The sequence below is a fragment of the Lutra lutra genome, chromosome 4 (assembly GCF_902655055.1).
Source record: "Lutra lutra chromosome 4, mLutLut1.2, whole genome shotgun sequence".
Lineage (NCBI taxonomy): Eukaryota > Metazoa > Chordata > Mammalia > Carnivora > Mustelidae > Lutra > Lutra lutra.
The window spans coordinates 182,591,675-182,618,441 of record NC_062281.1 but is presented as its reverse complement, the minus strand read 5'-3'; the positions used below and the strand labels follow the sequence as shown (position 1 = coordinate 182,618,441).

The 26,767-nt window shown below is 38.2% G+C and overlaps 1 protein-coding gene across 19 annotated transcripts in view; it reads right to left on the bottom strand.

The window, feature by feature from the left end:
- EIF4G3 (eukaryotic translation initiation factor 4 gamma 3) overlaps positions 1 to 26,767 on the bottom strand; it is a 343,477-nt gene that overhangs the window by 195,378 nt on the left and 121,332 nt on the right. For 16 of the 19 annotated variants that reach the window (XM_047728162.1, XM_047728168.1, XM_047728169.1 and 13 more), the window contains exon 3: positions 21,964 to 22,092. The exons of the other annotated variants lie outside the window; for them this stretch is intronic. In XM_047728162.1, the coding sequence (XP_047584118.1) occupies positions 21,964 to 22,092 (129 nt within the window). The remainder of the gene's footprint in view (positions 1 to 21,963; positions 22,093 to 26,767) is intronic. 19 annotated transcript variants of the gene reach the window in all.

The following is a 26,767-nucleotide window of genomic DNA, read 5'->3' as shown; positions in this document are numbered from 1 at the left end:
TTAGAAAAAGTCCTATAAATATGACATTAAAATGTGATGCCACAGAAGACAAATACTTCACTTCCTGAATTAATTCCAACTCTAGAGAACAAACTGATGGTTACGAGAGGCAGGGGGAGAGTATAACAGGTGACAGGGTGAAGGAATGCACTTGGCGTGATGAGCAGGGGTGGGGTGTACAGAAGTGCTACATCACTCTATTGTACACTGAAACCAGAATTACACTATATGTTAAATAACTAGGATTTAAATAAAATTTTTTTAAAAACACAACAGAGGGAAAATAAAAACAAAGTTAAAAAACAATGTTAAATACTCCAAATCTACTTTAGCACAGGAGATACAACCAACATTTATGAGCTTTCAAGACCTCTGCATTCGTTATTTAATTCTCACACCATCCTGTGATGCAGGTACAGGCATACTTCATATTTATCGTGTTTCACTTTACTGCACATCGCAGATACAACTTTTATTGTAAATTGAAGGTCTGTGGCAATGCTACATTAAGCAAGTCTATCAGTGCCATGTTTCCAACAGTATTCACTTACTTCACGTCTCTGTGTCACTTTTTGATATTACAATATTTCAAATATTTTCATCACTGTATTTGTTATAGTGATTTATGATTAGTGATTATAACTCACTAAAAGCTTTGGATGGTTAGCAATTATTTGTAGCGATAAACTCTCTTTAAATTAAGGTTACATACATTGTTTGTTTTAGAAATAATGCTATGACATACTTAACAGATGATAGTATAACTTGTTTAGGACAGGAAAACCAAAAAATTCTGCTTGGAGGGAGGTTTAACTTATCCAAATTCTCATAATCTCATAATCAATAAGAGGTAGAACTGGGTTTTATAACCTGTTATTTTTTGTTAAGGATTCACTTATTTTTGAGAGAGTGAGTGAGCCTGGATGGGGCAGGGGAGGACACAGGCAGAGGGAAAGAGAATCCCAAGCAGACTCCCAACTGAGCAGGAGTCTGAGGCAGGACTTGATCCCACGACCCTGAGATCATGACCTGAGTGCCAAAATCAAGAGTCAGAGGCTGAACCAACTGAGCCACCCAGCTGACCCTGGTCTATATTTTTAAAAAGAAACTTCACTTTCTGTAATGCAGCCTTCATACTGTAGCAACTGAAAATTCTCTCCCGTGGTTTATACTTTGGATGTGGGGGTGGAGCTCTCTGCCTCAGGAAAAATGGGAAGACTATAGGATCAATCTCTTTTTAAATTTAAATCAATAGAGAAAATCCTGCTGGGACTCTTATCACTGTTCAACTGTTGGGTTGTACTCTAGGCCTCTTCAAAAGTACTCCAGAAGAGAGTATTAATTTCTTTTTTTTTTTTTTTTTTTTTTTTTAAAGATTTTATTTATTTATTTGACAGAGAGAAATCACAAGTAGGCAGAGAGGCAGACAGAGAGAGAGGAGGAAGCAGGCTCCCTGCCGAGCAGAAAGCCCGATGTGGGGCTCGAACCCAGGACCTGGGATCATGACCTGAGCTGAAGGCAGCGGCTTAACCCACTGAGCCACCCAGGCGCCCCGAGAGTATTAATTTCTGAATAGAATCTCTTTTCAACACCAGAGACATGACTGTTAGAAAATTAAAAGGGTTATATTTTAAATGTTATCTAACGCTAACACTGTTCTTAATTGTGGCTTTTGGACATTTTTAAATGAATGTTTTAGGCAATTCAACTACTCATTAAGTCATAATATGTGTTTCATTCTGCATTCGGACCATCCAATTACTCTTATTCTTTCTTACCTCACAAAGAGATATTTACTGAGCATTACTTTACACAAACTGAAGTGTACTTTACTACCGATCACCACCCATCTCAACAGCTGTACCTGTTCTGCCAGGCTTTTGATCAACCCAATACTAGAAATAATTACTATGATAAACATAACTCTAGAATCAGACAATTTTGACAACATATTCTGTAAACTGAAATAATTAGCACAAAAAAAATGAACCTTAATCTCTCATATTACAATACCTTACCATATAAAATCAGTTACCCAGAGACTGTATTTCTTTGCACCTAACCACCACAGCTCTATATAAAGCTTACCTGTGGATTATGTTCAGAGAATATTCAGACCAGAAAATGAAATCATTTGCTAAGAAAAGGAAATAAATTCTATATTCAATATAGTACTGAAATGATTTTTTAAAAACCTAAATCCCTGTCATAGTATCCTGACCACGGATTTTTCCAGCTTAGGAATCCAATCTTAAATATGTAATTCATGGGACTTCTAACTTCCTCTGTGGTCTTGATCTCTGACTCCCAGGACAGAGCCAGCCTCCAGCGCCGCATGCTCATCAGGGAGTCTGCTTGTCCCTTCCACTCTCCCTTTGCCCCTCCCACTGTTCATGGGCAGGCCCTCTGTCTAAAATAAATAAATACAGTCTTTAAAAAACATTTAAGGGTGCCTGGGTGGCTCAGTTGGTTAAGCGACTACCTTCGATTCAGGTCATGATCCCAGAGTCCCGGGATCAAGTCCTGCGTCCGGCTCCCAGCTCCGTGGGGAGTCTACTTCTGCCTCTGACCTTCTCCCCTCTCAAGCGCTCTCTCATTCTCTTTCCCTCAAATAAATGAAGTCTTAAAAAAAAAAAATTTAATTCATGATAAAGGACAGTTGGAATACTGAGAAAAGATTCCTACACACTTCCTCAAAATAAACCTCCTCAGAGCCAGCTCTCTAAAGATGCAACAAATGAGTAATTGGCTCTTTTTTAGTTAAGCCTATACCTGTAAAATAAAGTTTTACTGTACAACAAAAACTGTACAAACAAACTGTACAACAAAGTTAAAGGTAACAGTCAGAACAAACCTCCACTGTTTAGCAACTAAAGCAAACAGCCACGAAGTGACACTTCTGAAAAATTTCATTTATAAGGCTATTTTCATCCATCAAAGATGTAAGGACTTATTTATGGTTCAGACACTGTACTAGTTTTATGGAAGAATGAAAACCCTGCCATTTAAAATTTGAAAACAACGTACTGCAGCTGTAAATCCAGGAAGAGTTGATTGTACTGACTCCAAAAGCACAGACAACCAATGTGCTCTTACTCTGCTTGTATTAGAAGGCCCAATCATACAACACCTGCCAGGATAGAAGTTGGTTCTATCACCAAATCACTATACATTAGCAATACTGTAAAAAACGTTTTAATATAGACTGTTATACAGAAGTGTATCGCCAGTAAGAAGTTATTAACAGTTTCCTGTAGACACTAGATAGAAGTGATTTCTCAAAGCCATCTTCCCTAAATTAAGAAATGGCCAAATTCATTAAGTTTGTATGTTGTCACAAAGTACTCCTTTCACTGAAAACTACTCCCAGCAAAGAACACCTAAGAAGTGTCATTTAGGGAGTGAGTTCCACAGCTTTCTTCTCAATGTTGGAATTACTTGGACCCCATCCCAAGCAATTAAATGCCAATCTCTGAAGAATGGGACCCAGGCATCAGAAGGTTCTAATGGCAGCCAGGATGAGAACCACTGATACTTCTCTCATTTCTGAGCAATGACATTATATGGAACAGGAAAACACTGCCTAAATTTACGACTCTTTCTGTACTCTTTACACTTAGTTCAACATTTAAATGCTATGGTTCTTCATCTTTCAACTAGACAATGACAGACTCATATGATAGAATGGCTTTCATAACATACGTAGATCTGACAGGCTACTTGCTTTCCCACAATATTAACTATATACTCTTCCTTGTTTAGCTTTTCCCTCCACAGCCTAACAACCAGCACCAGCTCCTCCAGGCTATTGGACTGAAAGCCCTGGTCTGCCTATAAAGGAGAGTTCAGTGCCTGGTTCACTGAATTCCCTGGGAGTGAAGGTATTCTATCATCTGTGCACTGCTGGCTCTGTGTTTCCAATGTCCGTATCTGCTGTTCATCACACCTTCTATACTTTCTACACCTCTACTACTTTTCTCTCTCCATCACTCCCATCTTTATTTAGTTTCTGATTTCTTCTCCTAATTTTCATCTAAAACATTCCTAGCCAGACTCCCCATTCCATTCATTCATCACACTAGAGAGAATCTTTACTCTAGGTCCTGATGAATCTCCGTTAAGACTATCTTCTCCTCCACTAAATTCTTAAATTCCAGATTTAGATGTGTGGCTCTACATTTAAGAACCAGAAGCCTAAATATCGTGTGGCTGAATTTTTATAAAGCCCCAAGTTTGCAAATTTAAGTTGCTTTGGGTGACTGTTTTTACTATTTCATAAAAATAATCTTGTTTAAGTGGTGGCTGTATTCCCAAAAGAATTTATGAAAGCAGAGTCTATTTAAACTAAGCCTGAAATAAAGTACTATGGTGAATTATAAAAAAGGAAGGAAGTTTGCCAAGGGTTAGGACCTAGTGATATGGACTTGGTCCCTTTACCAATGCTACCTAAGGTCTTGAAGCAAGTCATTTCATATTTCCCACTCGACCCTCCCAAGATATAAAACGGGAATGATCATATCTATCTTATAGTGTTTTGTAATAATAAAATATAGTAAACTGAGAAATGCTCTGAAAATTCTAGCCAATATCATTATCACCAAGATATTATCCTCAAATACTATAATCTGATGAGCATACAATAAACACTAGTTCACACTGTTATAATTCAAGTTATATTAGGAAGGACAGGTTGTTGTTTTTAAGATTTTATTTATGTATTTGACAGAGAGAAACACAGTGAAAAAGGGAATACAAGCAAGGAGGGTGGAAGAGGGAGAAGCAGGCTTTCTGCTAAGCAGGGAGCCCAATGCAGGGCTCAATCCCAGGACCCTGGGATCATGACATGAGCTGAAGGCAGACGCTTCACGACTAAGCCACCCAGGCACCCCAAGAAGGGCAGCTTTTAGTTAAAAGTATTTCTCAATGTTTCCACAGTCAGGTCTTCCTACTACTGTCCTTATCTGTTAAAAAGTTGAAATTTTTGAGAATTTGTTATTCTGATTCCTACTGTATTAGATCTACTTATAGAGCCAAAAACCCTCTAAGGATGGCCATTCTTCAAGAAATCTGTATTTCCTTTTTTTCTTTTTTAAGATTTTATTTGTTTATTTATTAGAGTGAGAGAGTCTCCAGCACAACCTAGAGGGATGGGAAGAGAGAGAAAAGCCAACTCCCTGATGAGCAGGGAGTCTGAACATGACTTGATCCCAGGACCCTGAGCTGAAGGCAGACACTAAGCCAACCAGGTGCCCAAGAAAACTGTATTTCTTAAGGCTTCTGGAGAAGTCAAACTAAGTTAAACACAAAGATTCAGTGAAGGGTGTCTTCTGTATGCAACCAGCTTTAAATAACTTTAATCTTTTCTATAAATTGTACAAAGTTCTACAATCTCATTTTCAAGTATGCATTTCAACAGTGGTTTTTGTTTTCCTTTTCTGGTTTTATATCTTCCTAAAACTTCAATGTTATGGAAGCTAAAAGATAATCACTCTCAAAACCAAAAAGATAGTAGAACAATGCCTTCTAGGTCTTTGATATTTATTCTCTTCCCCTGTTGGCCAGCCTTCAGTTTTTCTGCTCCTTCCTTTCCTTCTTAAAAGTTGCCAAATGATTACGTAAATAAGCCAGCTGGCTTCTGAGTCATCACTTCCGTATGCAACTTCTCTAACTCTCAATGTGAACCTTGATATGCTCTATGAACCCTTAGCAGCCCTTGAAATTTTTCAGTGTCTTTTTGAACGTAACAGCTGGACATTCAGGGATTTTTCTCACTGCGATAGGGTTGTTAATGACACCTGTTGCTCACATTTTAATAAGTATATCTATCATCCCTTCTAAATATGCCTTTCATCTTGGCAACCCAAGACATTTTTCTCTAAACCTGCTATTGCTTTCCAAAACAACAAAATCTCTACATATGTAAAATTTTATAAGTTAATAAGAAATGCAATAGTCTACATTACTAGTTTAGTGAAATAACTGGGATAGCCAATGGCTTCTTTGTTATGATACCAAAGACACAGGCAACAAAAGGAAAAAACAGATAAATTAGACTTAATGAAAATTTAAAAATTTTTGTGCAAAGGACACTACCAACAGTGTGAAAAGGCAACTAATGAGATCATCTATTTGATAAGGAATTGAGATCTAAAATATATAAGGAACTCCTACAACTTAACAAACCTAATTAACAAATGGGCAAAGGACCTGAACAGACATTTCTCCATAAAATATATACAAATGGCCGGGGCGCCTGGGTGGCTCAGTGGGTTGAGGCACTGCCTTCGGCTCGGGTCATGATCTCAGGGTCCTGGGATTGAGTCCCACATCGGGCTCTCTGCTCAGTGGGGAGCCTGCTTCCCTCTCTCTCTCTCTCTCTGCCTGCTTCTCTGCCTACTTGTGATCTCTCTCTGTCAAATAAATAAAGAAAATCTTGAAAAAAAAATATACATATACATACAAATGGACAATAAGCACATGAAAAGATGTTCAACATCACTAATCATTAGTGACATGCAAATACATTCTCTCTTTGTCTCATCCACACTAATTTTCTGACTCCATCATTAAGTTTGCATATGCAAACTCAAGAGGAACATATTCTGAATGACAGTAGAAATAAGTTGGCCAATTCAATGATGAAAATATTAAAAGGAAAGTTAGTTACTATGCAAAAATTCCTGATTCTTAGTATTAAAATAGATAAAGCACTGTGGTAATATACAGCTGTGTTTACAATCATAACCATCATAACAAGAAGTACATCAAGCACAGGTATGAATTAAAGAAAACCTATAATCCCAAAGTACAATGTAACAATCTTCCATTCAGATCACCTTCTCAATTATCTTCTATTTTTTTATCTTCTACTATATGCCCTTAAGACTAAACATTTTCCTCTTAATACCACTTTATTCAAATGAATAGGATTCACAAAATCTTATATGAAGTGATAGCTCTCATTCATTTCCAAAGAAAACATTCTCTGTTTGCGTTTTATCTTTAATTCAAGAGATTTATAGGCTTCCAAATAAATAGATTTTGTTATTTACTCCTAAATTATGTTTGAGATTATGAAAAATATAAATTATGTTCAAATAAAATAAGTAATTCTGATAAGCTTTTTAAAAAATAATAATTATGTTCTGTATAGTTATAGCTTAAACATAATTTAGATTTTGTTATTCTTTTGTTGTTAAGCTCTAATTCCATTACATATTCAAAAAAAGATGTGAAAAATAAGAAAAAAAGGATGTAAATATGAGTGGAATTTAATATTTTTCTCAGAGCCTAACATGATCAAATTTTTAAATGCTCTTGGAGTATCTGAAAAAATAAAGAGCATGATCTTAGTTCAACAAGAAAAAAGATATTAAAACAAATTTAGTAATTATTATTTCAATGAAATTATCAGTAGTTTTTTAAATCTTTTATCTTAGTTGAAACAGTAAAAAGTTATCTACATACTGTTAGTTTGATACTTATGAAGTTCAAATCATGGATATCCTCAATCATTTTTATCATGATTAAATACGTACAATATTTCTCATACATATTATTCTTGTGCTATGTATGTACTATTTATATATTTACATCTGTATCTATTTATATAAAACAAGTTCAACTATTTGTATCATTTAAACATGTGTTTTTCTAAGGCCAGCTGAACAAAATTTTTCATATTTAAAGGAAGAGAAGGAGGGAGGGGGGAGAGAATGGGGTGTTGAAGGGATTGAGGGAGAAGAATGGGGAGAGAGAAAAGAATGTGGGAGGGGAACAAGGGAAGGAGTGGGAGGAGAATAATATGTAAAAGACTATCTGGCCCACAAAACCCGAATTTTTACCAGCTGGCCTTAACAGATTAAGTGTGCTGATCTATGTGAGGGGTTGGCAATTTTTTTTCTATGAACATTCAGATAGCAAGTATTTTAGGCTTTGTGGCCACACAATCTCTAGCAACTTTTCAACTCTGCAGTTGTAGCACAAAAACAAAATCCATAAATTAGTATGGTTGTGTTCTAGTAAAAAAAAAAAAAATTTTTTAAGATTTTATTTATTTATCTGACAGAGAGAGAAAGAGAGAGAGAGAGAGAGCATACAAACAGGGGGGCAGCAGAGGTAGAGGGAGAAGCAGGCTTCTCTGCTGAGCAGGGAACCCAATGCAGAGCTTGATTCCAGGACCCTGGGATGAAAACCTGAGCCGAAGGCAGCTGCTTAACTGATGGAGCCACCCAAGTGAACCCCCTACCCCCATAAAATTTCATGTACCAAAAACAGCAGGGGGAGTGGGTCAGCTGGGTGGCTCAGTTGATTAAGCATCTGCTTTTGCCTCAGGTCTTAATCACAGGGTCCAGGGATTAAGTCCCATACAGGGCTAGGCTCCTTGCTCAGTGGGGAACCTGCTTCTCCCTCTGCCTGCCACTCCCTGTGCTTATGCTCCCTCTCTCTCTTCTAAAAGTAAATAAATAAAATCTTAAAAACAAAACAAAACAAAACAGGAGACGGGCCATAGTTTGCCAAGACCTGATCTACATGATTATACTTACCGATCTGTCTACTTCTTTGAGATGTCACTCTCCCACACTAATTATGGATTTGACAATTTCAATTTATCTTACATATGCTTCATATATATTCTAAAATTAAGAAAATAAGAGCTTATGATGTTATGTCTTCTAGGATATAACATCCTAGAAAAAGGATGTAATTAAATCTTTGACTATAGGAATTCTCTTTCTCCTACAGGTTTTTTTTTCCCCCCTGAATTCTATGTTAACTTGTAAAGGTTGCTTAAGTCTGCTTTCTTTCTTTTCACCAGCATTTTCCTATTAATGGTTCCATATTTTTGTTTTCAATCTTTCTGTATCATGTTTACATGGATATACCTGAATTTTGGGTTTTGACCAATTTCAGTCATTATTTAATTGAAGAACTTAACTTCATTATTATAGTGACTAACATGTTTCATAGTCCTATTTTATCACATTTACTTTGTATTATTCCCTTTCCTGTCTTCTGTTAAATTCACTGGGGTGTACTGGTATCACCTTATTCTTTTTGTATTGTAATTTTTAATTAACATATAATGTATTATTTGTTTCAGGGGTTCAGGTCTGTGAGTCATCAGTCTTAACACAATTCACCACACTCACCATAGCACAGACCCTCTCCAATGTCCCATCACCCAGCCACTGCATTCCTCCCACTTCCTCCCCTCCAGCAACCCTCAGTTTGTTTCCTGAGATTAAGAGTCTCTTATGGTTTGTCTCCCTCCCCAATCCCATCTTGTTTCATTTTTCCCTCCCTTTCCCCCACGACCCTCCAACCTGCCTCTCAAATTCCTTATATCAGAGAGATCATATAATTATCTTTCTCTGAATGACTTATTTCGCTTAGCATAACACCCTCTAGTTCCATCCATGTTGTTGCAAATGGCAAGATTTCAGGGGTTTTGATGGCTGCATAGTATTTCAGAGTGTGTGCGAGTGTGTGTGTGTGTGTACATCATCTTTATCCATTCATCTGTTGATGGACATCTAGGCTCTTTCCATAGTTTGGCTATTGTGGACTGCTGCTATAAACGTTGGGGTACACGTGCCCCTTTGGATCACTACATTTCAGAGGTAGAGAGAGAAGTATCTTCAGGGTAAATACCCAGCAGTACGATTGCTGGGTCGTAGAGTAGCTCTATTTTCAACTTTTTGAGGAACCTCCATACTGTTTTCCAGAGTGGCTGCACCAGCTTGCATTCCCACCAACAATGTAAGAAGGTTCCCCCTTTTCTGCATCTTCGCCAACACCTGTCGTTTCCTGACTTGTTAATTTTAGCCATTCTGACTGGTGTGAGGTGGTATCTCACGGTGTTTTTTTTGTTTGTTTGTTTTTTAAGATTTTATTTATTTATTTGACAGATAGAGATCACAAGTCGGCAGGCAGAGAGGCAAGCAGAGAGGCAGGCGGGAGGAAGCAGGCTCCCTGCTGAGAAGAGAGTCTGATGTGGGGCTCAATCCCAGGACCCTGGGATCATGACCTGAGCCAAAGGCAGAGGTTTTAACACACTGAGCCACCCAGGCGCCCCTCTCACTGTGGTTTTGATTTGTATTTCCCCGATGCCGAGTGGTGTTGAGCACTTTTTCATATGTCTGCTGGCCATCTGGATGTCTTCTTTGCAGAAATGTCTGTTCATGTCCTCTGCCCAATTCTTGACTGGATTATTTACTCTTTGGGTGTTGAGTTTGATAAGTTCTTTATAGATTTTGGATACTAGCCCTTTATCTGGTATGTCGTTTGCAAATATCTTCTCCTATTCTGTCAGTTGTCTTTTGGTTTTACTAACTGTTTGCTGGGCAAAAGGTTTTAATCTTGATGAAGTCCCAATAGCTCATTTTTGCCCTTGCTTCCCTTGTCTTTGGTGATGTTTCTAAGAAGTTGCTGTGGCTGACTGAGGTCGAAGAGGTTGCTGCCTGTGTTCTCCTCAAAGATTTTGATGGATTCTTGTCTCACACTGAGGTCTTCCATCCATTTTGAGTCCATTTTTGTGTGTGGTGTAAGGAAATGATTCAATTTCATTCTTCTGAATGTGGCTGTCCAATTTTCCCAACACCATTTTTTGAAGAGACTGTCCTTTTTCATTGGACATTCTTTCCAGCTTTGTGGAAGATTAGCTGACCATAGAGTTGAGGGTCCATTTCTGGGTTCCCTATTCTGTTTATTTCAGTTCTTATTCTTGAAAACCATTAAAATTACACACCTTCTCTTACAGTTCATTTCCAAAATCTAAATCTCTATGACAACCTAAATAGTTTCTTAATATTTTGTCAGGGGAAAGAAAACAGTTATACTAAGTATTCCAAATAGAGGGGATTTTTTTTTTTATTTTATTTATTTATTTGACAGACAGAGATCACAAGTAGGCAGAGAGGCAGGCAGAGAGAGAGAATGAAGCAGGCTCCCTGCCAAGCAGAGAGCCTGATGCGGGACTCGATCCCAGGACCCTGAGATCAGGACCTGAGCCGAAGGCAGAGGCTTAACCCACTGAGCCACCCAGGCATCCCAAGAGTCATATGCTGCTCTGACAGAGCCAGCCAGGCACACTGATTCTACCTGCTTTAAATGTAACTTAACTTCTCCCTCACTATTGAAAGAATTTAAAATTATTGCAAAGTTACATACTTGTGCTGTCAGCTTTTTGTTGACTGTTGAGTCATTGAAATTCACAATTCTTAGTTCTATAAAGATGCTAACTTTTTTCCAAGATGCTAGTTTAAATACCACACCTTGTATTTAGCAAAATATTTCAAATAATCATCTGATCCTTGATAAAGCAGAGTTGACCCTTGCACAACTCAAGAATTAGAGCAATGACCCTCCTCACAGCTGAAAATCCACATATAACTTCTAACTCCCTGAAAACCTAACTACTGTTAGGTAGTTAGGAACTGAGCTTGGGTGGCTCAGTCATTAAGCTCTGCCTTCGGCTCAGGTCATGATCCCAGAGTCCTGGGACTGAGCACCACATTGGGCTCCCTGTTCAGTGGGGAGCCTGCTTCTCCCTCAGCCTCTCCCACTGGCTCCTATTCCCTGTCTCGCTCTCTGTGTTGAATAAATAAATAAAATCTTTAAAAAATAAAAAGAAAAAAGAAAGAAAACCTAACTACTAACAGCTTACTGCTGACCAGAAGACTCACCATCAATGACATAAACAGCGGATTAACACGTATTTTGTATGTTATACGTATTATAAACTATTTTTATAATAAAGTAAGCTGGAGAAAAAGAAAATATTAAGAAAATCATCAGGAAAATACATTTATAGTACTGTAGTGCATTTATCAAAAAAAAAAAAAAAATCCACATATAAATAGACCTACACAGTTCCAACCTGTGTATTTCAAGGGTCAAATGTACTCCTGTAATAGTTTCTCTGTTCTTCCATTCCTTGGAAATTGATTCCCCTCCCCACCCCATTAAGCTGGGGTATCTGTACCAATTGTACAGATGGGTATGATTAAACTCAGGACAATATTCTACCTAGTATTTACCTCATCTTCAGACCTTTCTCCCATAGTCTCACCTGCCCACTTCCCCCCACAGCTCTCTGAATCACATAAATGGTACATGGATGGAGTTGTATGTCTCCCTCACCCACCCCCCAAAACTCATATACTGAAGCCCTATCCCCAATGTGATGATATTTGGAGATAAGGTCTTTGAGAGACAGTTAGGTTTAGATGAGGTCATGGGGATGGGGCCCTCGTGGTGGGAGTAGTGCTTTTACAAGTCCCTTGGTGGCCTCCTGCAACCCAAAAAGGACCTCACAAGGAACCAATGCAGCCAGTACATTGATCTTGGACTTCCAGCCTCCAGAAGTATGAGAAATGAATGCCTGCTGTTTAAGTCACCCAGTCTATGGTATTTGGTTATGGCAGCCCAAGCAGACTAAGACAAATGGAATATGAATTTCTGTGGGAAATATCACAAGCAGATTGAACTGAATTGTCAGGCTGCTCCATCTCCTGATTATCTTTAAAATTCACCTTTTCAATTTCCCATCTCAAAATTTACTGACACATGCTAATTTCTGTAGCCAAACTAAAGGTGCAATTTTCACAGCCATAAAATCCAAAAATTCTGAATGTCACAGCTAGTAAAAAATAGACTGATGGCACTCAAGTGACTATCTCTTCTAAAACTCGGGAAAATAAGTGAAATGTGAAATTCCAAAGTGGTAAACTTGCAAGGAAAATGCTGAGAGAATGCACTACCTATTAAAACAGATGAGCGGTAGCCACAGAAATCAAGAAAGCACAGAAATCAGACGTATCTATACAAAGAACAAATTGATGGCTGCCAAAGGAAAGGGGGCTGGAGGAATGGGAAAATGAGTGAAGAGGAGTAAGAGATAACAGGCTTCCAGTTAAGGAATGAACAAGTCACAGGAATAAAATTTACACCATAAAGATTACAGTCAGAGGTTTGGAGTATCATTGTACAGGGACAGATGGCAGCTACACTTGTGGTGAGTACAGTATAAGGGTATAGAGTTGCTGAATCACTATGCTGTATATCTAAAACATATGCTGTATATCTAAAACCTTATACTGGTACAGTATAAGGTATAGAGTTGCTGAATCACCATGCTGTGTATCTAAAACTGATGTAACATTGTATGTGGACTACCCTCAAATAAGAATAGGAGGAGGACAAGGAGGAGGAGGAGGAGGGGGAGGAAGCAGTGCTCCCCTTCATGATGTGTCCAGAGGAAGCAACTCTTAAAGATCTCAAACACAGAATCCTAAACCTTTTTCTCCCTGACAGAGCTTGGATAAAAATGAACATCATCAACAAAACAGAGCCCCTATCAAAGACAACAGAAGAAATGTTTTTGAAATAACAGTTTTTACCGAATGATTCTTACAAAATTCTTTGACTTTCTAAAACAAGGTTGAATTAATGTAGCATTTTAAAACTTTCACTCCTTATACTTTAGTATTTCAAAGTATAAGTTCTCATCTTATCAATTTGCCAAACAGAATCTAGAACTCGGAGTTTAAGGTGACGAAAACCTGAGTAATATTTACAACTTAACTATCATCCTTGCAGCAATAGTTTAAAAAAAAAAAAAGAAGAAGAAATTTTGAATAAAAATCACTGGAATTTTTTTTCTAGACACATGTAATGAAAAGTATGATCAAGCATATAAAAATTATTTTAGTCATGTTTCATGGTAAGTAACAAGGCTGCATAAAAAATGAAATTCACCTAGTAGAAAAACATTCGGAAATCCTACTTTATAAATACAGTTACAACTATTTTAATAATAAAAACAAAAAAGACAAAACAGCTGAAATTCTCCAAATATGACAACATTAAAATAATCTCAACAATTAGAGGGAAAAGCTTATCACAATGATTTAGCATATACCAGATGAAACCACATACATAAATGACCTAGATATTTTATTGGTCCTTATAACTTCTACGCTAATGATATTTGTAAAGGTATGTTAATTGATAAAATGTTTAAGGACAGTATGTGTTGCAGTTTTCAACAAGGTATACATTTTTAAGTACATATATTAACAACTAAGGGGGGAAAAAAGAAACAGATGATTTGGCACCATGAGGGTCAACTCAATACAGTTAGCACTGCAGGTTTCTGAATCCACATCAAATCCGTATGTGGTAGAAATGCAGCTTCCAAACACCACACATCTTAAAAAAAAAAAAAAAGAAAGAAAGAAAGACTGCCTTAGATAGCCATGACGTGTTCCAAAGGAAGAAGGGGAGTAAAACATAATAAAATTTGCTTTGCTTTTTTATAGAAATTCAATACTCATCTATTTCAATAATGAAATATGAAAAAAAATTTCAAAGCTTCCTCTATTTTAACCTGTTTATTATAAGCCAGACCATCAGAGTTGTCAAATCAGAATTTATTTTCTTCATGAAAGAAAAAAAACACAAAACAGTATAAAAGCTTGCATGAAGTAAATAAAATCGCTGTCTTAATCATAAAGAAAAAGCAATTTGCAAAGCCTAAAATAATCAGTCAATCAAGAACTGCAAAGAAACATGAGAATTTTTCTGTAGTAAAATAAGACTCCTGAAAGGAAAGTGAAGTCTGGAAGTTGGATAAAATGAAGAGACTACAGGAACCATGACTCATCTGAAATGTACTAATAATGAAAATTGTAGTGTTTAAAAAATATATCATGGTACACTTAACCTAATGAGCATTGTGCAATGTATACAATTACTGAATCAGTGTACTGTACACCAGAACACTGTGTTAATTATACTGGAACTAAAATTAAAAACTTAATAAAATTTAAAAAAGAGAAGAAATATCATGACCAAGAACTATTCCTCAGTGAAGAAGTCCTTTGCTTAGTATTTCCAGAAACAATAAAGAATTGAACCAGGCGATCATATACCATCACCATTCTCAGTCCACTATAAAACATGACTGAACTGATCTCTCAGAAGAAAGGGAAACCAAAAGAAATTTCCAGAAGCATATAGAAAACATCTATTGCTCCACTTCTTTGGCAATGTTCTGACCACACTTTCTCACTACCTACTGTGAGCATAGCTTAGGAGTCACACAGTCGACTACACAGTGACATCAAGGAGTGGGGAGAAAAAGGCCTTAATGTTGAACCTGGTAATCAGTGCCAGTCTGATCTCCTTGTTTGGTAATTTAGCTCAATTATGTAAAAATTAACTGAGTCAAAGCAAATGTGTAACTACAATTAAGCAATAAGTAGGAAATAGTTGTTTTACTTAACTTAAGATAATCCAAATAACAAACTTCTGGTATTTTTTGAAAAGATGAAAAGTAAAACAATGTAAAAGTTTGTCTAATTTTAAATAAAAAAATATAGCATTGGGGCGCCTGGGTGGCTAAGTGGGTTGGGGCCTCTGCCTTCAGCTCAGGTCATGATCCCAGGGTCCTGGGATCGAGCCCTGCATTGGGCTCTCTGCTCAGGGGGAGCCTGCTTCCCCCTTCTCTCTCTCTTCCTGCCTCTGCCTACTTGTGATCTCTATCAAATAAATAAATAAAAAATCTTTAAGAAAAAAAAAACATACAGCATTCAGAAGATTTTCACAATAAGAATCGCCTACTCTGAACTAGTTTCTAAAACCCATGAAGAGGGGCGCTTGGGTGGCTCAGTCAGTTAAGCGTCTGCCAGGTCGGACGCAATGGGGTCAGTTTATGATCCCAGAGTCCTGGGATGAATCCCACATCAGTTTCCTTGCTCAGTGGGGAACCTGCTTCTCCCTCTCCCTCTCTGCTGCTTCCCCGGCTTGTGCTCTGTCAAATAAATAAATAAAATCTTAAAAAATAAAAATAAAAAATAAAACCCATGAAAATCTTTTTTTTTTTTAAGATTTTATTTATTTATTTGACAGACAGAGATCACAAGTAGGCAGAGAGGTAGGCAGAGAGAGAGGAGGAAGCAGGCTCCCTGCTGAGCAGAGAGCCCAATGCTGGGCTTGATCCTAGAACCCTGAGATCATGACCTGAGCAGAAGGCAGAGGCTTAACCCACTGAGCCACCCATGCGCCCCAAAACCCATGAAAATCTTAAAGGGAATTCCAATCTCATTTAATACGAGCCTCTTGTTTACAAAGAGAAAAACTGCGCATTAATAAGAACTTCCACTGGGTCAAAATTTGAAATAATACTGGCAGGACTGAGACTCTTAATTCAGGTCTCTTGACTCCTGGGAGAGTGCATCTTTCTACTTACTTTGAAATCTTCCCCAAAAGATACTTTTAAATTCCAAATTCTTCACCATTTCCCAAGTCAGGGCATTTTGGATTTAGAGACTATTAAAGTGCTGCCATTCCAGGGTAAATGAAAAAAATCCACACTTAAAAAGACTCTGTGTCTCTCAAATTCCCTGTAGTTCGAAAATATCCTTTGAACTATTAATCTCTTCTAGACTAATAACTCCAAAGTTTCTCACTCTGATTAAACAAAACCACCAGAGGGGGCCCCTGGGTGGCTCGGTTGGTTAAGCCTCTGACTCTGGATTTCAGCTCAGGTCATGATCTCAGGGTCATGAGAAAGAGGATGAAGAAGCTCCTTAAGATTCTTGCTCTCCCTCCCCTCCTCCACTCTCAAAAAAAAACAAAACAAAACAAAACAAAAAAAACCCAAAAAACCCCCAGAGAGAAGAGGACTGGAAAAATTTAGAAGTCATATAACAATGAAAATGCAAATAAAGCCTTAAAATTTAGCATGCACACATACATATGTAAAATCCTATCTTGAAGGGAAAGAAGTAGATGAAGAGGTTGCCATTGATGAAACAGAAACAGACGGGGGGGCCTGGGTGTCTCAGTCGTTGAGCGTCTGCCTTTGGTTGGGGTTGTGGTCCCAGAGTCCAGGAGCTGAGCCCCACGTCGCGTCGGGGGCCTTCCCCCTCTCCCACTCCCCCTGCTTGTATTCCCTATCTCACTGTCTCTCTCTGTGTCAAATAAATAAATAAAATCTTAACCAAAAAAAAAAAAAAGAAAGAAAGAAAGAAAAGAAATAGGTGTGGGGGGGGGGGGGGGGGGACACAGAGGGTGCGCCTGGGTGGCTCAGATGGTTAAATATCTGCCTCCGGCTCAGGTCATGATCTCTGGGTCCTGGGATGGAGCCCTGCATCAGGCTCTCTGCTCAGCAGGGATTCTGCTTCTCCCTCCCCCACCTCATGCTTGCTTGCTCCCTCTCTCTCTCTCTCTCAAGTAAATAAATAAAATCTTTTTTAAAAAAAAGTTAAGAAACAGACTGGGAGCAATTTTCTACATTTTCCTTCTTTTATGTTTCAAAGCTATGAAATTTACTCTTCTTCAACTTAGTTGCTTTCTCTTAAATCCTAATAGATTCATTTAGTGTCAAACATTAAGTCACAGACACAGGTAGCTACCTGGGACAAAAACACTTGATCACAGAAGCAGGTGAGACTCATCATAAATGGCATTGTGGCTGAACGAGAGTCTTTATTCTTTTTTTTTTTTTTTTTACGAATTATTTCTTTATTTATCTGACAGAGAAATCACAAGTAGGCAGAGAGGCAGGCAGAGAGAGACAGGGAAGCAGGCTCCCTGCTGAGCAGAGAGCCAGATGGGGCCTGGATCCTAGGACCCTGAGACCATGACTTGAGTCGAAGGCAGAGGCCTAACCCACTGAGCCACCCAGGTGCCCAAGAGTGTCTTTATTCTTATCTTTAGTTGATTTGTACATAAGAATAAATGACACTAACTGTTAAAGGAAAATAAACAAGGCTGGCCTCTTCCTTTATCCTGCAAAGGATAAAGCAAAAACTTGGACAAGATCTCAAGCTCTTGGGAAGAACTTCTGAATTTTACAGTAATACCAGTCATGTAGCTAAATTAGATGAGTTAGACACACATACACACATACATACGTACACAGCCACACACACATAAGTCCTGAGGAGAACCAGTCTGACAGCCATGAAACCAGTAAATGCCACTTAGAGAGCGTATTTAGCGTATCTTAATCTAAGGCAGGATTTTATATAATCCTCCTAATAACCTTATTGAAGGATGGTCAAATTCAAATTCTCACCTATATAGCAGATGATAAAACCACGTTCAAGAAATATTAAATAATTTACACAACATCATGTAACCAGAAAGTGAAAGACTGAGCCCCAGACGCTAGGCCTGTTTGAGCCCAAGCCTGTAATCCTTTTTCCTCTATTTGAAGGCTCTGCTTTCCATATGCTCCAAGAATATGTTAACTGTGAAACCTAAGGAGACTTGAGTTTGCCACAAAACTCCTCAATTTTCCAAGCATGCCACTCAGAAAAAATTCCTCACTCTATCAACAGAGGTTAAGACATTTCTCAGAAACAAATGAATCCCTGTAAATCAGCCTTTGTTTGAAAGGGAAGGGAAAGAGGTGTGACACACTGTGACCAGGTGTGATTTACTGGGTTCCTTAATCGTATAGGCAATATGGTAGCAAAAGAGACCACAAAGAAAAGCAAGACAGATAATACATGGTGACCGTTCTCCTAGGATCCATGTACTCTTGACTTTTAAAGGTAACTAATAAAATCGCATACATAAAGCCAGCTGTGGGGGCGCCTGGGTGGCTCAGTGGGTTAAGCCGCTGCCTTCGGCTCGGGTCATGATCTCAGAGTCCTGGGATGGAGCCCCGCATCGGGCTCTCTGCTCAGCAGGGAGCCTGCTTCCTCCTCTCTCTCTGCCTGCCTCTCTGCCTGCTTGTGATCTCTCTGTCAAATAAATAAATAAATAAAATCTTTAAAAAAAAAAAAAAAAAAGCCAGCTGTGGGCTCAGCAGCTGAGACCGCAGGGAGAACTTTCTTTTTTAAATGCAAACTATGCATTTTTAAGCAGCAAGGTCTTTCAGAAAACTTAAGTGCTTTGAGCCAACTGCCTAAGTCAAATCATAACTTGAAACAGTAAGAATTTGAAACTGAAAATTAAGTTATTTCCTTTATGTGCCACTGATCAGTTGCTTTTAAGCTCAAAATTTACCTTTTTTGTCTGTATACTCGAAATGGATCTGGGTTCCCTAATATTTAAATATTTTTAAATATTTTAAATATTTTTCCATTTCAGCTGACACAATGTTATGCTTTGTCAATAGAGGGCCCTACAGAAATAGTGCAGGAGGAAAGGGTTTTGATTCCTGGTTCCTATTTGGCTTGCACATCAAGCTCCTGCATTATGAGCAGCTTTTCCAGAATCTGGCTTCTCCAGGGCTCAGCTGCCCTAGAGCACACAACACCTTCAGTACACGGCTGCTAGAGCAATGCGCAGCAGCCAGCTGGCCCCACTGGTTAAGAGCTACTCCTGGAATCCTCTTAGGCAGCAAAATACCTCCTCTAAGAAACCTACCTGTGAAGAGCTTTCCCTCACCACCCCAGAGGGCAGCATTCCTGGCAAGTTGCAGAGGGTGGATTCTAGTAAATTCTACTGGAATGTCACCACAACAACTTCTCTACCACTCCGTGAGCCACGCAGCATGCCCTGCTCAACAAGGTCTGGATCTCAGCCCAAGATGGGAGAGGAGTCTCTTACCTAACACTAACTACCATGAAAAAAAAAGGGACAGACACAAGGTTTGGTAGCCTTTTTAGGAATTTTTTTTTTAAGATTTTATTTATTTATTTGACAGAGATCACAAGTAGGGAGAGAGGCAGGCAGAGAGAGAGGAGGAAGCAGGCTCCCTGCTGAGCAGAGAGCCCGATGCGGGACTCGATCCTAGGACCCCGAGATCATGACCTGAGCCGAAGGCAGAGGCTTAACCCACTGAGCCACCCAAGCGCCCCTAGGAATTTTAAGAACATACACTACACATTGGAGTGTGCCACACTTCGACCTACTTACAAAGTCACCGTGGGGGTTTACAATTTTGAGTTAAGAACAGAACAAAAGAAGTCCCTGCAGCAAGTTTAGGTTGTGAGGCAAGCTACTCTACCATGTGGGGCCTATAATCTGGCTTAGTCAAACTTATCTGAAGTATCTGTGGTAAACGCAGAGGCTATACGAGGAGCCTCTAGCCACTGCACACTGCAGCAGCACTTTGCTAAAGGAGACTGGCACTAGAGGGTCCAGCTTTGCCCAACACTCAATAAAGTACATTTCCAGCAAGTTCCAGAGGAAGGGTTTCTACCATATTCCACTGATATGGTATTACAATGACTTCTGTACCATGAGGTGAGCCACAGCCATGCACTCTCCAGTATCAGCCCTGGAGAAGTAGGCTCTTACCTACGTATTGTCTCAGCCCCAGGATAAGCATCTGCTCCTTATAGTTGCTATTTGTATATTCTTCAGAGTTCTCTTTCTTTAATAAGCCAATCCTTCATTACTCCAATCCCCAATTATACTGAATAATCTTTTTTTTTTAAATAATCTATTATAACCCAACATGGGGCTCAAACCCACAACCCCCAGTTAAGAGTCACATGCTCTACCTACTGAGCCAGACAGGTGTCCCCTGAATAAGCTTTTATATTAAAAATTTTCCCTATTTACATTACTACATAGTTTTTTCTTCTTGATTAGAATTGGACTAATACACAATATTAATAGCTTGGGTGGTACTGCTCCATGCCATGAAAACCAACACAAGAACCTCCCTTTTAAACAATTAAGAGTTCATTTTGCCATTTTAGTTTTAAAACTCAGAATTAAATAGGAATGATTTAAACCAAGCATAAGCATAAAGTTTAAGTTTAAGCATAAAACTAAGAGCAAATTAATTTATGTATTTTTTAAAATATCAATCATGGTTTGGAAAGTTGTACATTCCTTCTCCAAATGTTCTACAGTCTTTAAATAAACAATAATCAGCCCTGTAACACAATCACCAGCTTTTAGCACTACTTTGAATAAGTAATATTTTATCTCTTATTACGTAAGTTCTAAAAAGCCTAAAATATCGGGGCACCTGGGTGGCTCAGTGGGTTAAGCCTTTGCCTTCGGCTCAGGTCATGATCTCAGGGTTCTGGGATCGAGCCCCGCATCGGGCTCTCTGCTCAGCAGTGAGCCTGCTTCCTCCTCTCTCTGCCTCCCTCTCTGCCTACTTGTGATCTGTCTCTCTCTCTCTCTCTGTCAAAAAAAAAAAATAAATAAATAAATAAATAAATAAAAAGCCTAAAATATGGAAGCAACAATTGGAAATAATAAATTTTCATTATTAAAAGGTGCAGTTGTTATGTATAAACACTGACAGTCTCAAACAGCATGGGTCAGTTAGCTTGACTCTCTCCACATTCCAGTAAGAGACTTCATAATTCTAGCATGCTCTTAACCACAACAAAGCCCAAACAAGCATATAAGGGTGGAATGGTACAAGCTAATCAGTATCTTGGGAAATGGCTTAAAATGAAGGGGACCCACGGTGACTTCTTACAACAGGGTTTCAATGTCCCCTGCACCTGTTAATTGGAAATACACTATGAAGTTCACATTCTTTAACGATCCAATATAATTTTAAGCCTAAGAAGGTCCAATAACCTATTTATGAAATCAAAAACCAAACCAACAAAGAAGCCCACTACAATTGCTCTAAGAGGTAAAAACACCCATTTCTTTTTAAATAGAAAATAACCACCACCACTCCACCAAAAAGAGAGAAGGAAAACTAGCAGATTATACACTAGAAAGCAAACAAGTGATTTGCGCGGTTTTTTAAATGGCCTCTATAACCCATACTCTAATTTCCTCAACAACAAAAAAGGGAAACTAAGTATCAATGATAGTTCATTTTGAATGACAGTAAATATAACTGTATAAAACTGTCAGTAGCCACAATTATGAGAGGTATGTCTAAAAAATTACAAAACAGATAAATAAAAACTATTCTTCAAATAATGTTGTATGTTACTTCTCAGAAATTTGCTTCAGAAAACCAGAAAAACTACTTTTATATGTAAATTTCTTTAAAAATAAAGTTTTTCTTACTTGAGAGAGTCCAGGGGACGATGCATGTCCCGGGGGCGTTGCCGCAAGATTTGGATGCCCCTTACTTATTTCATGTGCTGAATAAGGGGAAGGGGTCGGGGGTCCCGGTTGTCTTGCTACTTGTGTTACCTGTGAGGAAATCAATATTTAGTAAGAGCTTTATACTAGTCACCCAATCTTAATAAATATTGCTGAACTGGTTAATTTTTCAAATTGAATTCTCTATCTCACAATTCATACTAAAATAAGTGTCAGACCGACTAAAGACTTAAAATTTCAAAATGGAGCAACAGAATGATTAGGGGAAAAAGGACTATTATCATCAGTTTGATAAAAGATTCCTGAAGCATAATCTAAAACCAAAAACATTAGGAGCACATGCACAGCTCAGCAGTTAAGCATCTGCCTTCGGGTCAGGTCATGCTCTCAGGGTCCTGGGATGGAGCCCTGCGTCAGGCTCCCTGCTCAGCTTGGAGTCTGCTTGTCAGTCTACCTTCCCCTCTGTTCATACTCTCTCTCAAATAAATAAATAAAATCTGTATGAAAAATAATAAAACCAAAAACCTTAAGGAAAATTATGCTAAATGCAAGAAGGTAAATGTAAATTACATGCTGTACAATGCCACTTATGTGACATTTTGTAAAAGAAACAAAAAAGAAATAAACGATTGCAAGGGAAAGAAGATGACTACAGAAGGGGCACAACATTGTTTTGTAGAGTGAAGTAACCATTCTGTATTTTGAGTATAGTGGGAAATACATGTCTCTAGGAGTTTGTCAAGACTCCCAGAACTGCACACTAAAAAGGTGAATTTTATATTATGAAAATATACCTCAATAAAACTGAACAAAATGGGGCAACTTATAGAGTACACCTAAATATACATGTATAGTCACATGTGTGTATATTTCTATACATATAACTTTGCCTCCATTCTATGTCTAACGTATATGTGTATATATAAAGTGCACACACATATATACATACTCATAGGTATATGTATTATATTAAAAAGATCTGTAAGGAAAAAATAAATAAATAATAAAAATAAAAAGATCTGTAAGAAGATATACAAATATCTTAACAGAAAGCATTACAGGTATTTTTTTCTCATTTTTATTTTCTTTTTTTTTTTTTTTTTTGTTAAAATATTTATTTATTTGACAGAGAGACACAGCGAGAGAGGGAACACAAGCAGGGGGAGTGAGAGAGGGAGAAGCAGGCTTCCCACCAAGCCGGGAGCCCGACGCGGGGCTCGATCCCAGAACCCCGGGATCATGACCTGAGCCGAAGGCAGACTCTTAACGACTGAGCCACCTAGGTGCCCCTCTCATTTTTATTTTCTAATATAGTTCAAAGTCATTAATTTGTATAGAAAAATAATTACATATGTTTTTAAGTAAACAAAAATTATTTTCCCACTTATTATTGGCAATAAAGTGTCCATTAACCTATGATGGAAATGAAAACAATTTACCCAGGCCACTTCCTAAAGCCTAGAAATCAATCCTAGCCAGCTCATCCCTAACACAATCTAATCCAGACTATCACTGAGTTTGGAAAATGCCCATGAATGGGGGGTAATACTATTGTCATCAAATATAAAAGAATTTATTCTCCTTAAGGTGAGGTTCTCAAATTTTGGGGGGAGACCATGAAACCTTTTACAATCTAGTGGAAACTACAGAACTCTCCTCGAATATTTTGAAATGCATAAAATACATAGGCTAATGACAAACTAATTATACTGAAATGTAGATATTAAAATACTAAGGTAAATTTGTGGTATAGTAACATATGTGTTCTTTACTTATGCATTAAAAAAAAATAAGAACTAGTGACAGTTTTTGCCTAACTTCATAATTCAAAGAAATGATAACATTCGATTAGGTATTTTCTCCATCTAAGTTCTTAGATTCCCTGATTTCCCTCACAGTTGAAAACTCTCCCCAGATTGAAAGTAAAGTGGTTTTCAAATGGTATCAGCTTTTCCTGGAATTCACACAGTCAGAAGCTCTGAAGAAAGTCTACTCCCCAGTAACCTAACTTTAGAGTCCCTATGTCTATCTAAAACGGCTTTAGGGGTACCCGGGTGGCTCAGTGGGTTAAAGCCTCTGCCTTTGGCTAGGGTCATGACCCCAGGGTCCTGGGATTGGGCCCCGTGTCATCTGGCCCTCTGCTGGGCAGGGAGCCTGCTTCTCTGCCTGCCTCTCTGCCTACTTGTGATCTCTGTCAGTCAAATAAATAGATAGAATCTTTAAAAATAAATAAATAAATAAATAAAACAGCTTTGAATACCCACAGGCTCAGCTACCTGCCCCCACTGTCAAATTAAATGGATTCACAGAGAACTAACTAGAAGCAAAAAGCTTAAAGGCTAAAAGAGGTATGAATAATGCTAACCAAAGTTTAAGACTTAAAGTAATTGCATTTAATTTTTCTTGTTTTTTGAATAGCTCTATGATTTTCTTTAAAAACTTTTCCAATTTTGAATTGGAAAAGGCGCCCTTATATGGGGCGCCTGGGTGGCTCAGTGGGTTAAGCCACTGCCTTCGGCTCAGGTCGTGATCTCAGGGTCCTGGGATCGAGTCCCACATCGGGCTCTCTGCTCAGCGGAGAGCCTGCTTCCTCCTCTCTCTCTCTCGGCCTGCCTCTCTGCCTACTTGTGATCTTTCTCTGTCAAATAAATTAAAAAAAATTTTTTTTTTAAATTACACTTATATGGACACAAGGTTTACTGTCAAATGCTACTGCATTTATAAGCCTCAGAAAAATTTTTCAAAGGACAAAAACTGGATTACCATTTAAACATCTACTTTAGAAAAACAATAACTAAAAATGAATTCTTGCAACCAAATTTCTCCTTGAGTAGGTTTTATAAATGTATCTTATTTCACATGTTTTAGAATAAATTACTTTAAATATATAGCTAAAGTAAAACATCAAAATGGATATATATAAACATTAAAAAAAGAAATTCATGCAATGAAAGTGAAAACTAGTAAGTTATTAGCTATATAAAATCCATGTTACGTCAAATCTTCAATTCATCCTGATAAAACAAAGATTAAGTTTACTAAGGATAATATGTCATTAATAATATAGGAAAATATAAAAAATAAATTGCTATTAAGAATAAATATTGGGGGGCGCCTGGGTGGCTCAGTGGGTTAAGCCGCTGCCTTCGGCTCAGGTCATGATCCCAGGTCCTGGGTTCGAGCCCCACATCGGGCTTTCTGCTCAGCAGGGAGCCTGCTTCCTCCTCTCTCTCTCTGCCTGCTTCTCTGCCTACTTGTGATTTCTCTCTGTCAAATAAATAAATAAATAATCTTAAAAAAAAAAAAAAAAAAGAATAAATATTGGGACACCTGGGTGGCTTGAGCATATGCCTTCAGCTTGGGTCATGGTCCCAGGATCCTGGGATCCAGTCCCACATCACACTCCTTGTTCAGTGGGAGCCTGCTTCTCCCTCTGCTTCTGCCCTTCCCCCTGCTTGTGCTCTCTTGCTAACAAATAAATAAAACCTTAAAAAAAAAAAAAAATATGGGCGCCTGGGTAGCTCAGTCACTGGGCATCTGCCTTCGGTTCAGGTCATGATCCCAACCAGGGTCCTGGGATTGAGCTCCGCATCGGGGTCCCTGCTCAGCAGGAAGCCTGCTTCTCCCTCTTCCATTCCCCCTGCTTATGTTCCCTATCTCACGGTGTCTCTCTCTGTCAAATAAATAAATAAAACTTTAAAAAAAAGAATAAATATTAAAACATAGTACTCATACATGTCATTAATAACAAAAGTAAAATTTACAAAAAAACAAACACACACACACACACACACACACAAAACTTGACCCTACTGGCAGGTATCTAAGAAACAGAATATAAGTAGGTACTCTGAATGAGTTTACCTTGTCTCCAAAACTACAGAGCAGTGTGTCACAACTGCATTAAAACCACCCAAAAAGTGATTCCAATTTGGGGTACAAATCTTCTAAAGAAATAATCTCACCTCAAAAATTAGGAACTTCAAAGATCTATCCAGCAGTACTACACATGATAGCAAAAAAGGTAGAAATAGCAAGTAACAGGAAAAGATAGTAAACGAGTGGACTAAAGCCATAAAAAATATATAGATGTGGGCTGTTATCAATAGAAATGAATATGTAAAATAATCAGAATAAAAAAGAAAAAATATACTTTTTAGAACTGTAAAGCGTTTCTTCTATATACTGATGAAGATGGAAAAAAAAACCCACATGAATGATTTCAGATAAAGGTTAGTGTTCACCACATTCATTTTCGCCTGAAAACTAATTGAGTGTACTTTTTAAGGGTATTAGGTCAGCCAATAAAATACAAATGTTTGGAAAAAAAAATACAAATGTTTGAGAGAAAGAGATACAGCACAGCATTTGCCAAAGCCAAAAGTATTGTGCTATTACTACATTAAAAATTTCCTTAAACAGGGGCGCCTGGGTGGCTCAGTTGGTTAAGCAACTGCCTTGGGCTCAGGTCATGATCCTGAGTCCTGGGATCGAGTTCCGCATCAGACTCCCTGCTCAGCGGGGGGTCTGCTTCTCCCGCTGATCTCTCTCTCCTCTCATGCTCTCTCTCTCTCTCTCTCTCTCTCTCAAATAAATAAATAAAATCATTTAAAAAAATTAAAAAAAAATTTCCTTAAACAAGCACTAATGAAAAACAACCTGCACAGGCAAATATTCCTGTGGTGTGCAACCTTTCCCATTCCCAAATGGCTATGCCAAACTGCAGAAATCCTTCAGTATCGTATATTCTATAGGGCACTCCCTC